Below are 15,570 nucleotides of genomic sequence, written 5' to 3' on the forward strand. Positions count from 1 at the left end.
TGGCCTTGTGAATCAAAGATAAGGAGACAGTTTCGAACACTGATGTATCTGCTCAATATACTTGTGTACTTTTTTTTTGTCATGTTTAATATATATTACAACAGAAAGTGAAGTTTAGTGATGGATATGTGTGTCAAAAACCATGATTTTTTTCTCCCCCACAGGACAAAAAATGTGAATTTCTGGCCATTATTTTCTCTATAATAAATGAGATATATAATAATAAGATATTATTTCTAAATAAATAGCAGCTCACCTTTTTTTCCACCTCCCTGTATAATGTAGTACTGTTATGACGTGGGACATGCAATTTTCTCACCTCACAAGCATTATGTTAAAGCAGGATGCTTTATCTTATGCAGTGTCACTTTACATTACACTGTACATGACATTATTATCCGTACAGCTTTCAAGCATGAGGTCACCTCTGAGACGAGAAATGAAGACATGATAGCACTCATCTAGATGGGAATATTTATCTAGTGTCGCTGTCCTCCCTCTGACTTATTCAATGCACAAAAATCCATTGCAATGGATCCCCACTGCGGATGACCTTCTGAATGAGAAGTGCTCCCATGCATTGACAATGAATATGCATTAGAGAGATTACAATGAGGTGACAAGGCAGGAGCTCTCATCCAAATACCAGCACAGCTGGCAGCCAGCTTTCCTGAGCTACTCCTCGCCTCTTACATAAGAGCACAGCAAGCTGACAGCACCTCACCATCCACTCATGCAAACCAAAAGATCTCTGTTGCTGTTCTCAGCTATCTCGCCTTTGATTCGACAAGAGCAGCTGCACGTAGAACTTCCTTGAATTGCACAAGGAAGGAATCATTTCTTGTCTCAGTGCGTGTTCTGTTATTAGCTTATTATGATGATGTTAAACTAAAGTGTCAAAGTAATACAACCCCCTTCTATCAGGAATAGCTTCCACCATCTGTCAGACCCAGAAATCCCTGGTGGCTTCATATAGGAATTCAAACCTCTGTTGGTTACCTTTCACTGTCAAAAAAGCACCTGAGTGGAACATCCCAAGGATGACCAAGCACTAGACAGAACAGTGACATTCGCAGGCCCAAAGACTTATTGGCACCCATGATTGATTATGGCTTTTAGTTGTGTTGACAACACATTATCATTGATTGTTTAAAAGCACTAGGTGAGGGGAAGCATGAGGATGGCAAAAAGTGCTGCAGGAGTATTTGTGCTTTTAAATAGTAAAAAAAAGCACTCTCAGAAGAGCGTGTTCTTAGGATTCTACTGATAAAGAAATGTATTATTCATAATCCAAGTTCTTGTTTTCATTTCAATGAGCTCTTGCAGAAATGTGTATTTGTCCTTTTTATGCACACATACACAAACATGGTAGAAAGGAAAGCTAATCTTAATACATTTACATATTTTTTCTTGGCTGGTGCTGTTTTACGAAGTCAATTTGATATAAGGGTGTGAGCTAAAAAGGTGTAACTGCTAAATAAAGTCTGCTATTACGGCTTTGCCATTTACGTGACTTTTGCATTCAGTTATTTAACATTTATAGGTAACATTCTTCAAAAAACTATCCATCCAAAAACGTGTTTATGTAAATGGCAATGTTAAAATGTGGGCATCAGATATTTTTAAACACCTCCACTTGAAAAACAATGTGGGCATTCTGACTCATAAGCAATGCACCAGCTGTGCGAGAGACCTCTGAAACAGCGTGAGTTTGGCAGAGAATGGAGGACAGGCTTAGCTTGGTGAGCACCAGCAAGGATGGGTCCTATCTAAGTCCCTGCAGGACTGAGAACTCGCAGTGGGAGGGATGTCTCAACTCCATCTGGCCCAGCAACGCGTGTGCCTTCATGCCGAACCGAACCAAGGTCTGCAAAATGTTGGCACAACGAGTGAGGCATTGCATAAGGTTAGCATTTGAAAGGAAAGATTCAGAGATATGTTACCATATGTCTGTGGACATCTGCATGTCCCTCACATATGGTAATGGCATGTAGGTTTGTGATTTTTACTCTTTTCTGTGATGCATGTGTAAATGTGTTAACATGGGAACAAGCCTGTAGTGAGCACAGAAGTAGATGCTGCCAAATGTACGAATTCTCCAGACTGTTGTGTGATGAACACAATCTGCCATCTAGTGGACATATTTAAATCACAAAGTGATTTAAAGTGAAAAACTGAAAGAGATGAAATAATGTCTATATTTATTCAGTATGTTTTGGAAAGATTTTGGCTGAACATTTCACACGTTAGTTTTGTGCACAGGAAATTGTATTGATTGTTTTATCATTGTATTCACTCAAGATTATTTTAGATGAATTTTGAAACCTATAATAACAGAAAACCGTGTGTATGATTGACATTTGTGTATTTGATCTGTTTTCTTTATTTTCAGAATGACATTTTAAATTATTATTTAATTTTTATTATTATTATTAAATTATTTATTTTGCTACCACATAGCCTACATTAAAGAAGTGACGTCTTTGCTAACCTTACTTCTTACATTATAGATTTATAGGGTAAATAAATCTTATGGAAGAAACAGCTAAAAACGTAATGTAATGTTAAATGTATGTAACTTTTTGTTAGCAGCTAATGTTCTTAATAATGTCACAATTATTTAATACCTCTTAAATAGGCCTATATGCTACCTTCTTATGACATATGTCTAGTTATGAAATAACTGAGAATAATATCTAAATAGCTTTTATTTAGGCCTATGGTTTTAGTTTTTTTTTTGTTTGTTTGTTTTTTTTCATAATAGCTTATGTCGTCGTTGTAATTAGTCATTGGATTTACTTAGCATGTGCATATACAGAATAATATAGGCTTTATAGCCTATTGCGTTTTCTTTATATTGCATCTGGGCAAAATATTTTGTATAATTTGTTATTATATTGACTTGTTTTATTTTTTTATTTATTTTATTTATTTATTTATTTTTATATGTTATGCCTCTGAAAAATAAATGGCTCATAATAAAATGATCCAGGGAATAAAAATGAATGTGTTTGGTCTGTTTTCATCATCTGTTTGAATTGTCACACGTAGTTTATATAAATTAAATCCTTTTAGAAATAAATCTAATTCGATTTCACTGCACGTATGTTATGATAACTGGAGCTAGTACTGCTGCACATCCAATTTGTGGCTGTAGTTCAAAACCTAGCGAGCCACCTATCTAGACAGCAACACTCGACGTCTGGATTCCGCGTATCATGGGCAAAACGTGCCTAGGTAGCGAGCCGGGTAGATAATGAGACGCACCCCTTGTGTCTTTCCGCGTAGCGCACGTATTCCTGCATACGCTCTTTCACACTCTGTAAAGTGTTGGTTTTGCCTTACTTTAAGGTTCAAACGCTAGTATTGGTTAAATAAATACATATCAATACTCATAAAGTGTTCTTCATTTCTCTGGTGGATTTGTGGCGGGGGCAGCTGAGAGGACGAACATGTCGGGAAAGAGTTTTCGCGTTAGCGACGGAGACTGGATTTGTCCTGATAAAAAGTAAGACTCGCTGTATAATGCCGCATTTAAAAGCCCAATAATTAATATAAGCATGTATTTACATTACTTATAAGGTAAATCTTCTGGGAAAATTCATGATGACTGAGAGAAGATCACACGTTTCTGTTAGCATAGCATTTGTTAGCATTAGCACACGGCCATAGTGTGTGAATAGGCCTGTAATCGCTATTAAACGCGTTCTTTCATTTCCCTCAACCAAATTAAACAACATATTATTATTTTTTTCCGCTGGAGCACTGGTAATCAAATACTTTTTTTTAAAAATTACACTCTCAGTATAGAGGCTTAGGTTAAGCGATTAACGTTAGCTAGTCAGTAGCTCTGTGCACGAGTCTGCTAAATCCAGATTGCTAGCTAACTTCATCAGTAGGTGTAACTGTTAATGCACTGGGCTACTGTGAAATGTGGACAAAAAAATAATAATAATAAAAAATATTATAATACATTTATTTCAGTGTTTGCACCAGTGGAACATCCCACTATTTGAAAATGTCAGTGAGTTGGCCTGTTTTTGTGTGCATGAGTGTTGAATGATGCTTGTAATGTCTAGAGACCCAACCAGTTTTGCCTTTGTAATATCTTAGGTGTGGAAATGTCAACTTTGCCAGAAGAACGAGTTGTAACAGATGTGGCAGGGGTAAGTGGATTATTGTTTGTTATTACTTTGTATATTAGAGGTGTGTCACAATAAGTAAATTGGCTATCAGTACATGCATCATGCTTACGGTATTTTATCATGATCAGTATAAACTAATTAGCCAATTTTCTTGAAACAGATAAGACAACTGAAGCAAAGATGATGAAAGCAGGGGGAACAGAAATTGGAAAGACCCTGGCTGAGAAGAGCAGAGGTCTCTTCAGTGCCAATGATTGGCAGTGCAAAACGTGGGTATTGCTATGAAATTACACGTCCAATGTGCATTATAAATACATTCAAAATGATTAATATCACAAGAAGTGTCTGTTGAATACAGTGTCAGGAAGTGAAAGGTTTCAGCCATTCTTACCCTACTACATCGACAGCATTTCTTTTAAATTTGTTTCAGTGACATTAAAGGAAACCATTCCTTCTGACTTCTTCATTTTTTACTTCTCGTTTGAATCCCACACTGTTCAACCTGCTTAATGGAGCAGAATAAATGTACACAGTATAATGATATCTTGTCATGAAGAGCAATGAATGGGGTCGGTTCACTTGAAAAATAAGTGACATGTCACAAAGCTTTTTGAGCAGTGCTGCTTATAATTCAACCACTTTTCCCTGTTTAGCATTGAAGGTGTTCTTGCTTTAAATTTAGGTGTGGCAATGTAAACTGGGCCAGAAGATCAGAGTGCAACATGTGTAACACCCCTAAATATGCCAAACTGGAGGAAAGGACAGGTATAGCTTTGTCTTTGTTCAAAATGGAATGTTAGCGTGAACTTTTCTGCATATTGACTGCAACCTTATGAGTTTTTGTTTAATATGTTTCATGTGCTTGATGCATGTAACAGGATACGGTGGAGGGTTCAATGAGAGAGAGAATTTAGTCTACAATGAGCGAGAGGAGTCTGATGGCGAGTATGATGAGGTCAGTACACACAGATGACATTTTCACAATAAGTATTGTTTACTAACACTGCTAAACTTGAATTTTAAAAATTGTGTTGGTCTTCTGGACAGTTTGGGCGCATAAAAAAGAAGTATCGTGGAAAAAGCAAGAAGGACGATGACAAGGAAGAGGAACCCAAAAAAAATGATGGTGCTGGTGGTGGTGGTGATGATGAAGACGAGGAAGAGGATGATGAAGACGGAGATCTTTCAAAATACAAACTTGATGTAAGAGTTTTTATTCTGTAGTTTTATGTTAGTGGTCCCCTAATTTGTTGCTGTCTGAAACTTCTTTAGTCAGTCATAAAGAATGGATAATGTAAAAAAAAATCTTTGGAGCTTTAGCAGATATATGAACCTACCATCACAGTTTTTTATGTGCTTTTGATCTTAATCCTGTTAGGATGATGAAGATGATGAAGATGATGCAGATTTGTCCAAGTATGATTTGGATGCTGGGGAAGAAAAGAAAGGGAGTCGCTCTGGCTCCTCGCGGTCATCATCTCGCTCGTCCAGTTCAAGTTCCCGGTCTAGGTCCAGGTAAAAGGGTACAGGTCAAGGGTAACTCCAGGCAAATGTCAGTATCAGCTCAAATCTTTATTCAAATCTCATCACATAATTCTGTTTTAATGTTTAATTTCTTTCTCTTTTCCTCTTTGCCTCATTTTTTTAAATTGCCTTTTTGATTGACATGACAGTATAAAATTTGATGTTCATTACTGTTCAATTTATTTAATAAGTAATTCATGCCATCAACTCAACTTGACAAGTTTTTTAAAGCCTTTAAAAAAGCCAAAGCTGATCTTTTTAACACTTATTTTTCCACCATAATAACCATAACATCCTTAAAAAAATTGGAAAAATTGGAAATTTGTTTTGTGTGTTTTTTTTTGTTGTTGATGTTGGTGTTTTGCAGATCCCGGTCCAGGAGCTCATCAGTTCCAGATCTCGATCTCGTTCTCGCTCCAGGTCCAATTCCAGGTGAATGAGGTCACATGCACTCTCCAGGAGAGAGTGTGTGTACAAACAGCCAGTGGTTGTTGTAGTGAACTCTTTGTCCTTCTGAGCCTGAACAGAAGTCGACTTTTGATCACCATAAAACAAATGAGCTATTAAATGAGGGTGCAGTGAGGAGCAATGAGATTTGGCTTAATCTCTTTGGGAATGTTTTCTTGTTGTTGTTCTTAGCAAAGATGTCAATAAATGTTTTGTGCTTGTTGAAAATGTTCTGGAGCTATTGATTATTCATTGTCCCAGCTAGCCGGCAATTAGGGCTGTAAAGTTGTACTGATTCTCTCTGACGGTTTCAGCTTTGTTCTTCTGAAAGTTCAGTTGGTCAGACCTGCAGTTTTGGTCTTTTAAAGAAGTTTTAGTATTAACTGTAGTATTTAGAGACATTGGGAGATGTTTCCCTTTGATAATGTTATTATAGTAATCTGTGCAATATTTGTTGACCTCACGGGAATGCTTATTTATCCCCTTTGAAAGATCCAGCTCCAGATCAGGGAAGGGCTCTGCTTCCTCAAAGAAGAGGTCTCGCTCCCCTTCGTCATCGCCTGAGGGAGGCCAGAAGAGGAGTCGCTCCAGGTCCTCCTCTGGTGGCCGCAAAAAAAGACGCACACGATCGCACTCGTCTGAAAGGTTTGGTGTAACACATGGTGTCCTGAATACCAGGCGTCCTTCTGCATTATACACAGGGCTCAGTGATATAGCAGTACATTTTTGAAACATTGTAACAAAATTGCTCTTTTCTCTGTACAATACATGTTTTATGCTTTGTTTTGATTTCAAGAACCAAATCACTTAATCGGTCATGGTCTTTCTCTTTGTCTCTTTCTTTCTATCTCTTTGTAGGCGCAGAAGCTCATCTGGATCATCCCACTCTGGCTCAAGCTCAAAACAGAAATGATTAACAAAAGAAACAAATCTTTCTAAAAGTGCATGTTTTTTTTTTGGTTTTTGTTTCTTTCAAACTCCAGTTTTTGGGCTATTGCAACTACCCAACTGTTTGAATTCACATTGGTTTCTATGAAAAAAAATACTTGCGCACCTGTAACCTCTTAAAAGTTTTCTGCCTTTTTTTTTTTTTAAACATCTAGCCAAATCTCTAAACAGTATAACTCGAGGTGTAAAGTCTGTAGTGTCAGTGGGTTTATGAAGAAATAACATCAAGTCTGTCACTATAAATGGTGCATATCTTCTGGACATCAACCATTTTGTTGGGAAATTATGGCAAATTATATTGCTAAAGTAGTTTTGTTCATCCATTGTCAGACATTATTGCCATCAGAATATCCAGTACATTAGCAAAACATTTGTTGATTTAAAAAGTGGCCAGATGCTGGTTTTATAGTTTTTATATGAAACTCCTCACAAGAAATGTTGATGGCTTAAACATTACTTAACCACATCAACAAAGCCAGCATATTATAGAGAGCTTTTCCTCTGAGGCGTAACATTGCCTTGTCTAATTGTGTGCGTTAAAGGTAAGTATGTTTTTTCTATACTTGTAGAGATTTTTTTTCTTTTTCTTTTTTTTTCTTTTTTTTTTGTGTGTGCGTAATAAACTTAATTTTATGATCTATCATTTGTGGAACTAAGAAACTGTAGATGACTCCAGTGGACAAACTCAAATTACTGATAACATGAATTACTGGATTGGTTTTCTTTTCTGTGGTCAAATCAATTTGGAACGTGAAATAATCACCCTCTTCCAACATACAAAATATGAAAATGTTTTACTGTTCATTAAAATTACATAAGTGTAACCAACATGAATAAACACTTGTTAATCTGAAACATTTGTCTGTATTGTTTGTATCTTTGCATGTTACTGCATTGCATTGGGTGATGATGTCGTAAGAACGTTTTCCCCCAGATCTGTTATTAAATTAAATCTAGATTTTTTGTTGTTGTTGACTTCGTTAAACATATAAAGACCTATGTTTTAATGATCCCACACTGCTACTTGTGAGGAATTCTAGTAATGTTCGTGAAATTATTCATTAATCAGAAACATGTTCAATGAGTTTCTTTTCTCGTCTACTTTATAGAATAGAATTGCATTAGTCGTGTATGAATTACTAAGCATTGTTGATGAACACGAATACACCTGCACTGCAGACACTAATGATAATCGTTTTGAAGAGATCGTTTTTCAAGCGCTAGGTGGCACTTGTTGCGTTCAAACCCATCTGTGAGCTGGTGGTTTGAGAGTTATCTTGGAATAAAACATTAACCATTTTTATTTACCCTTTGTTTGAAGATTTGCCAATATATGACCAAAATCATAAGTGTTTTGTTTAATACGTTTAGCGATAGTGTAGTTCAAACTAAAATCTGTTTTAAAATGTAAAAAGTATACCCACTGAAAGTTATCGTAAAACGAATGTGTTCCATTTGCTTGGGAATGAAAATCATAGGCTACTATTTTCCGTAGAGCAGGAAAAAAAAAATAAAGAATTAAACATTTATCTATATATCTAAATATAACAATATTTTATCCTTTTCGTTTAATATATTCTTTATGTATCTTGCACTATATTTCAGTTGTCTTTCTGAGCATGTTTTACATTTCCATAAGGGTCCCTCCTCTTCTGTGTGTATAGCGCGCTCTCGGCGAGCCGAGCGCTCAAAGTAAGAGAGATGTCAAGCGGACTTCATTGAGGACTCCACCTGTTTCTAAGGCTGCTGTGGCCATGAACACTCTACTTGAAAAAGGATGACATCTAAATGTCAGTCTTCAGATTTCCTGCCGCAAAACCTGACTGCTGGAACCGTTATGTGGGAGTCGAACCTCTCCAAATCTTCACAGGACGGCGCTGACAAAAGCGCCAGCTGTGGCTCTGTGTCCGTGTTTTTTCCCATCACTATGATGGTCACTGGAATGGTCGGAAACTCTCTCGCGATGCTGCTAGTTTATAGTGCATACAGGAAAAAAGAAAATAAAAGGAAGAAATCGTTTCTGCTTTGCATCGGCTCTTTGGCGTTAACTGATCTTTTCGGCCAACTGCTCACAAGTCCGATTGTCATTTCGGTGTACAGAGCAGATCTGAAATGGAAACGCGTGGATCCCTCGGGAACTCTGTGCGCTTTCTTTGGGGTGTGCATGACCACTTTTGGCTTGTGTCCACTCTTTTTAGCCAGTGCCATGGCCATTGAGAGGGCCTTGGCCATCACTGCCCCTCACTGGTACTCACATTACATGAATACCAACGTGACCAAGCAGGTTCTGGTCATCATCTGGTGTCTGGTTTTGCTGTTTGCCTTCTTGCCCATCGCTGGGGTTGGAAAGTACACACTGCAGTGGCCAGGCACTTGGTGCTTCATAACTACAGGTGACAAGGACGTAACGGGAAATACATTTTTTGCCACGACTTTTGCGGCATTGGGGATATTTTCTTTGCTGGTCACGTTGTCGTGTAATGTTGTGACCATCCGTGCTTTGGTTACACGTTGCAAAACGAAGGCAACCTCGACCCAGTCATCCAAGCAATGGGAGAGGTTAACAACAGAGACTGTTATTCAGTTGATGGGCATTATGTGTGTGCTGTTGACATGCTGGTCACCTCTACTGGTATGTATCATATCAGCTTTTGCCTGATACACTTACTGTAGTTATCAGATAAAAGCATGCATGGTGTCATTCCTGCTCAAACTACAAAATACTGCTATTTATATTGGATTAAACAGAATATATGAATTCAATGTAAAGGTGAACTCGATAGGCCAAGTACATGTTGGAGGGTCACTACTTGTTATGTTTTCATGTTTTTAGCAGTTATTTGAGGTAAGTTATTATTTACACTGGGTTTTTCCCTAGACTCTATCCAAAAAAGGCTCTTTTGTCAAGTCTCCAGTCTTGTCATTTCTTCCTAGTTATGTCATTTCAAAATATAGGCCCACGTGGAACATGTAAATTCATATTTTCTCACTGTGAAAAAAATAAACTGAAAAAAAAATTTATAAATAAATTTGTGGAATAGGTGAAAACTGTTTATGTCATAGCTGGTAATGATAATGGCAGATATTTAAAGTCTGTACAATGTTGCATAAATAAATTAGATAAAAATAACACCCCAAAAAAGTGAGTAATCAGTCATTTTAAGCATTAACGTTATCATGTAGAGTATGAAAAATGGAAATTTATTCTGATATCTTCTAAAGATAAAGTGTAACAGTTATTAAATTGTGGTTTTAAATATTAGGTGTTAAATGATGACAAAGGTAATCTAAATGTAAAAACAGGGGAAATACATAATGCACAATTACTTTTACAATTTTTGTCAGTACATACCCAGTATAAACTGATCACAATATACTAAACATTATTTTAAAAATAATATTATAATAAAGCATTGCCTGGATCTGAGAGTACAGAACTTTTACTGGCAGCTAGCTAAAAACATTCTGAAATTAGCCAGAATGTTTTAAAAAAGCAAACCCGAAAGGGTGTAAAATTTGCAAATAACTGCTGTCTATACAGAAAACAGTCTTTAGAAATCTATAAGCACATTTATATTTTTCTTAATCTTAAAGAAACCAATATTCATATAATCTAGCCATTGTGGTGTGTCTCCTCCCATTCTGCAGGTCCTTATGTTAAAGATGATCTCTACCCACACATCCTCGCATCAATGCAGTTCTGCTGCTGTATCTCTCTCATCCCAGGACTTACAGATGGACTGTAACTTCTTTCTCACAGCCATACGCCTGGCCTCGCTCAATCAGATTCTGGATCCATGGGTTTACCTGCTCCTGAGAGAGATTCTTCTGAGGAAGTTCTGCCAGGTGGCCAGCGCAGTATCCAAGTGCTCACTGGATGTGCAGAAGGAAACTCAGTGTCCTCTAGATGCCCTAAATAAAAAGGCCATTCAGAATGATAAAGTTCACAAACAGTCCCTTAACATGGAGAACAGTAACTTGAATGGGGGAAACGAGGAACAGTGACTTGATAGTGGTACAGAATTTTCCAAAATGAGGACAAAATGGCAGAGGGTATAGTCACCCACAGTCAGAATAATAATAAGATAGAAATTTTCCAGATGTATTTGTGGATTGTTGTGTTGATGCAAACTACCATGCAAACGCGTCACTCTTGTGTTGTTGTCAGTCAAAGAGATTTTGTTCATGGTTTCTCAGCAACCTCTGAAATGCAACAAAAAGGCAAGACCTTAAAATAATTACATATGCAGGGTTCCACACTGTCATGGAATAATTTGATAATATCGTGCATTTTACATATGGAAATTAATTGTTCAAATGGTGTGGGAATCCTGCATACACAACAGCAATATTAGCAAATTAGATTTGGATAAACAAAAGCGAAATCATAAACTGAAGTTTGCCAGCGCTCATGGAAACTGATTATTTTAAACTACATTCTGTGTTGTTACTATACAGCAAAATCCTTTTATTCACCTGCCAACTGCAAGAAAATAATGAAGGAATATTTCTTGATGCTAATTTATGTTCTGTTATATAACATTTCAGAGCTATTTATTGTGCAGTAAAGCACTGAATGGTCTCAAATACTTTTTTCTTTAACTCCTCATCCTCATGGCTAATTTTAAAACCTCTCATAAACTCTTAACTTCTCTTTAGATTTATTGTGTGCATTTCTCAATGCCAAGGCTGCAGAGCTCTTTTTGATGCTGATAACTGAAACCGTGGGCACATTTAATTGAATTCCATGCTTGGGTTTTTCAGTTGGATTCCTGAGGTAAGTAAATGTAAAAGTGCAAACTAATTTAATAGTTTAGTGAGATACTTTCTGGCCTTGGAACAGTCCATTCAGAGTGTTCATTTTAATAGCCAATGCTTGACACACAGAGTGCCTCAAGGTGCTGCATCTTTTTATGTGCAATATACTTGATCATATCAATTGCCACCATAAACCAAAAGACTTTAAAATTCAAACGGAAGGCAATTTCAACAGATGATGATTAGTCATTCGTGGAAATTGATTTTTTTTATAACAGTTGTTGTCAGGAAGGCATTAAAGCTGTGTTCTGTTCGGTTCTTTTACATCCTTTTAGTGGTATAAATTACATAACATTTGAGGTAGTTTGACTTGAGAAATATATAATGACTGGTATGACTGGCGCAGCTGTTTTACATTATTCTTGGGTGATGCATGCAGTAATTTTTGTTTGTTGAATTTTAATTGATCAAACATAAATTATTGGCAAGGATGACTGAAGTTCTTCTTCTAATTGGGCCCTTCAGTTGCACATCAGTAATTATGCATCTTGCCATGTGTGACTGAACATCATTTCAGCATATTATATGTTTGCACTGTGCAGTTGGTGATTGTTTTAGAGAGGACCCATGAATCATCATTTATGTTAAATAGCAGGTTATATTCATGGCAATCTGCAAATACATTTGTGATTTATTATACAATATTAGAAGGAAAGAGCAATTTGTATTTAAAGAATAATTACAATCAATAATTTCTTAAAGGAAAACATTGTCAAAAATAATGTTTTATAAAGCACTGTCTGTTTCAAATTCTATAAAACCAACACACACACAAAATATTTGCACCAGTGATTTTACACCCTACCGATTCAAAAAAAATGAGCAAGGAAGATGCAAAAGCATATGTCTAGGAAAAAAGGGAGAGGCAAGGTAATGTATTTTCCTGGAGGTCAGAGCTGTATGAAATTGGTGGATGTGAAAAGGTGCCGTGACCAGTAAATACATTTGAAAGACTGAATAAGGGAGTAAAAAATTGCTAGTTTTCTGTTTCCACCAAAAAGGGCTTTTGGCAAATCCAAATAATAACCTCAGAGAAACATCAGTGAAAACTGATTTCTGATTGCTCTGGAAATTATGTGGTAGCCTATTTGCAAAAGTGCATAGTTGTCAGAGGGAACCGGAATACTTTTGTAAATGGATTTAACATTTGACATATGCTCTCAGGCAGCGATTACAGAGTAAAATTAATGAAACTGACATGGGACTTAATTAACAGTGAAATGAATGTGGCTCATGCTGCACTGTCAGACACCTAGTTGTGCTTAACTTGCCATTGTCCGCTTGGGTAGCTGCTGAACAGGGCAATGGAAAATAGAATGATTGCATAATATTTCATTGCCAAATTAAAAGTTCCAGTGTATCCATGAGTACAAAAGCAGGTCTCCTGTCAGCTCACTGGTGCATTGAGCTGATAAAGAACATCTGACTTGTAACCATTCAGTGCATGAATGTGACTGATTCTTATTTAGTCCACAGTGGTACAGTGATATAATCTACACTAAAGCTTTTCCGAGCATTGTATTTATGTTGCCAAAGGCATCTTATTATCTGAGTTTCTTTCATATAGAAAGGTTTCATTATATTTTTTTCTCTCATCATATACTCGCCCTTACAAACTCATTTGGTTTTATGTTTGAAAGAGAGCTTTTAAGGTTCAAGTAAAAGCACCATAAAAGCAAAAAACACATCTGTTCATCATACTAAGCTAATGTATGGCTTCAGAGGAAATATATAATTAATGCAAACATTGTATGGACTACTTTCATGTTGCTCTTGAATCTCTTTTGAAGCTCCAGTCATTCTTCTTTGTAATTTCATTGGACAAAAAAAACATCCATTCATCTTTTTATTATTTTTATTATTATTATTTTCCAAACTGATGTAGAGATGGGAAAAAATGTCCCAGAGGAAAAAGAAAGTCATATGAGTTTGGAATTGATTCTTTCTTGTTAATGTGCTATTTAATGCAAAGACTTTCATACATTTTTATGTGTAATTAAGTATCAGTACATTTATTTGCCAATGTAAGTAAAAAAAAAACTACAGAGCACCATTGATTTTTTCTGTAATCATAATTCATAATATAGGTACAGGCAATAACAGCTGCCAAGTAATATTTGCATGTGAAGCCACCAGCAAATAATTTTAGATTATAACCCACCTGTGAATGTTCTAATGCCAGATGCCAAATCACGGATGCCATGAAATGTGGCAAGTCTGCATTACAAACAGGGTTTCATGAATGTATTTCGAGTTTTACATTTACTTATTGTGTACGACAACGCGTACAGCTCTGGGACTCCGTTCACAGCTAGAGCTGTCATTAGGCTTGTATCAACAGATGGTCATGGTGCTGCTTGTGTGTTTTTGATAAGAAATGTTTGCATATGCTTGCAACTGTTTGACATGTCTACTAACTGCTCTGATGTGCTTGCCTTGTAATGATGCTTCTAAAGTGTATCATTATTTGATTCTGTGCTGCTTGTGTTTTCCATTGCACCGGGGTGGACTGTGCTTCGTGCCATTATCATAATTTAATCTGTTAGGGGTTTGGGGTATACCAAAGTGCTTCTGTAATAGTAAGCACCCCAATCCACATTTTGCACAAGTGGTTTGAAATGGTTGCCACATTTTCTATCAGTTGTGTTACTGAGGAATTATTTCAAATTGTTGTTTTGTTCAGGAAATTGTTAAAATCATTGTGTTCTCATTATATAAATACTAATACATATCCAGTCACTGATTGTCAGTGGATAAATGAATTATCATAGTTGTTATTTAGCCAAAAGAGAGGTGGCTTCTCATTTCCAGCCCATATTAACACTGAAAAACATTGTAAAAAAAAAAAAAAAAAGAGAGAGAGAGATAAAATAAAAAAAAGAACTAAAGAATTTATTTATTAATAGTGTCTAACTGAACGGAAAAAAGAAGGCAGGGTTTTAAGATGCATTTTTAAGTTGACTGGCCCTTAGTGTTGTACTTATGAGTTAATTTAAAAGGACCAAAATTCTGTCACTATTTACTCACCCTCATGTCTTTCTTGAAATCCTGCTAGATAATTCCTTGGCTGTTTCATGCAAAAAAAGAAAAACATGTGGGTTTCTAAAGACATGAAGGTGTGTAGATAATAAGAGAATTTTCATTTTTGGATGAAATGTTGCTTTTAATTAACATTACAAATAAAACAAGAACTTGTATATAGAGAATTACATGAAAGTTGTACTTATATTCAGATCTTTGGCTTGAAGTCTTGCTTAAAACTGGGTTGAAGTCCATTGGAGGAGATTTCAAGGGGTCAAACAGCTCCTTGACATTTTGTTCCCAGAGGTTCACAATCAGACAAGACTTGATGATCATGTCATGACCACTATTTATGTAAAAACCTATTGCCTGTGTTAACGATTTTTTGTGTTGTGACACAAAAGTTCACACATCTCTGCAGGCACAGATATTTATGTACTATTTAAGCTTTGTTCTTCCCGTTTTTTTTCTTCTTCTTCTTCTTAATTGTAAACATTTTATGTGCTGAGAGCGTTTTCCTTTAATTACAGAACTGTGATCAGCTTTGTAATCAGAATTGTTGTCTTTTGTTTCAGTTTTAATGAGTTTGCCTTTGCTTCTGTAATTAAAAACACAAGACAACATGCCCTGTGGTCGTCTACTAATCAATTAGCAACAATTTAATTTG

General features: G+C 36.3%; 2 protein-coding genes across 2 annotated transcripts; both read left to right on the plus strand.

Moving 5' to 3' along the window:
• The first annotated feature begins 3,239 nt into the window (after positions 1–3,239).
• Positions 3,240–7,919, plus strand: zranb2 (zinc finger, RAN-binding domain containing 2). The gene is given in 11 exon segments (XM_042726110.1): positions 3,240–3,508; positions 4,114–4,166; positions 4,306–4,414; positions 4,828–4,910; positions 5,024–5,100; positions 5,193–5,348; positions 5,524–5,660; positions 6,037–6,052; positions 6,055–6,101; positions 6,609–6,761; positions 6,975–7,919. Coding segments are annotated over 11 exon segments (942 nt in total). The 5' UTR covers positions 3,240–3,452; the 3' UTR covers positions 7,030–7,919.
• An 832-nt stretch (positions 7,920–8,751) lies between these two features.
• ptger3 (prostaglandin E receptor 3 (subtype EP3)) lies at positions 8,752–14,353 on the plus strand. Its single transcript, XM_019071506.2, has 2 exons — positions 8,752–9,696; positions 10,713–14,353. The coding sequence occupies exons 1-2, from the start codon at positions 8,842–8,844 to the stop codon at positions 11,067–11,069; spliced, it is 1,212 nt and encodes a 403-aa protein (XP_018927051.2). The 5' UTR covers positions 8,752–8,841; the 3' UTR covers positions 11,070–14,353.
• Positions 14,354–15,570: the final 1,217 nt, after the last annotated feature.

This window comes from Cyprinus carpio, chromosome B6 (assembly GCF_018340385.1).
Source record: "Cyprinus carpio isolate SPL01 chromosome B6, ASM1834038v1, whole genome shotgun sequence".
In the NCBI taxonomy this organism is placed as follows: Eukaryota; Metazoa; Chordata; class Actinopteri; order Cypriniformes; family Cyprinidae; genus Cyprinus; species Cyprinus carpio.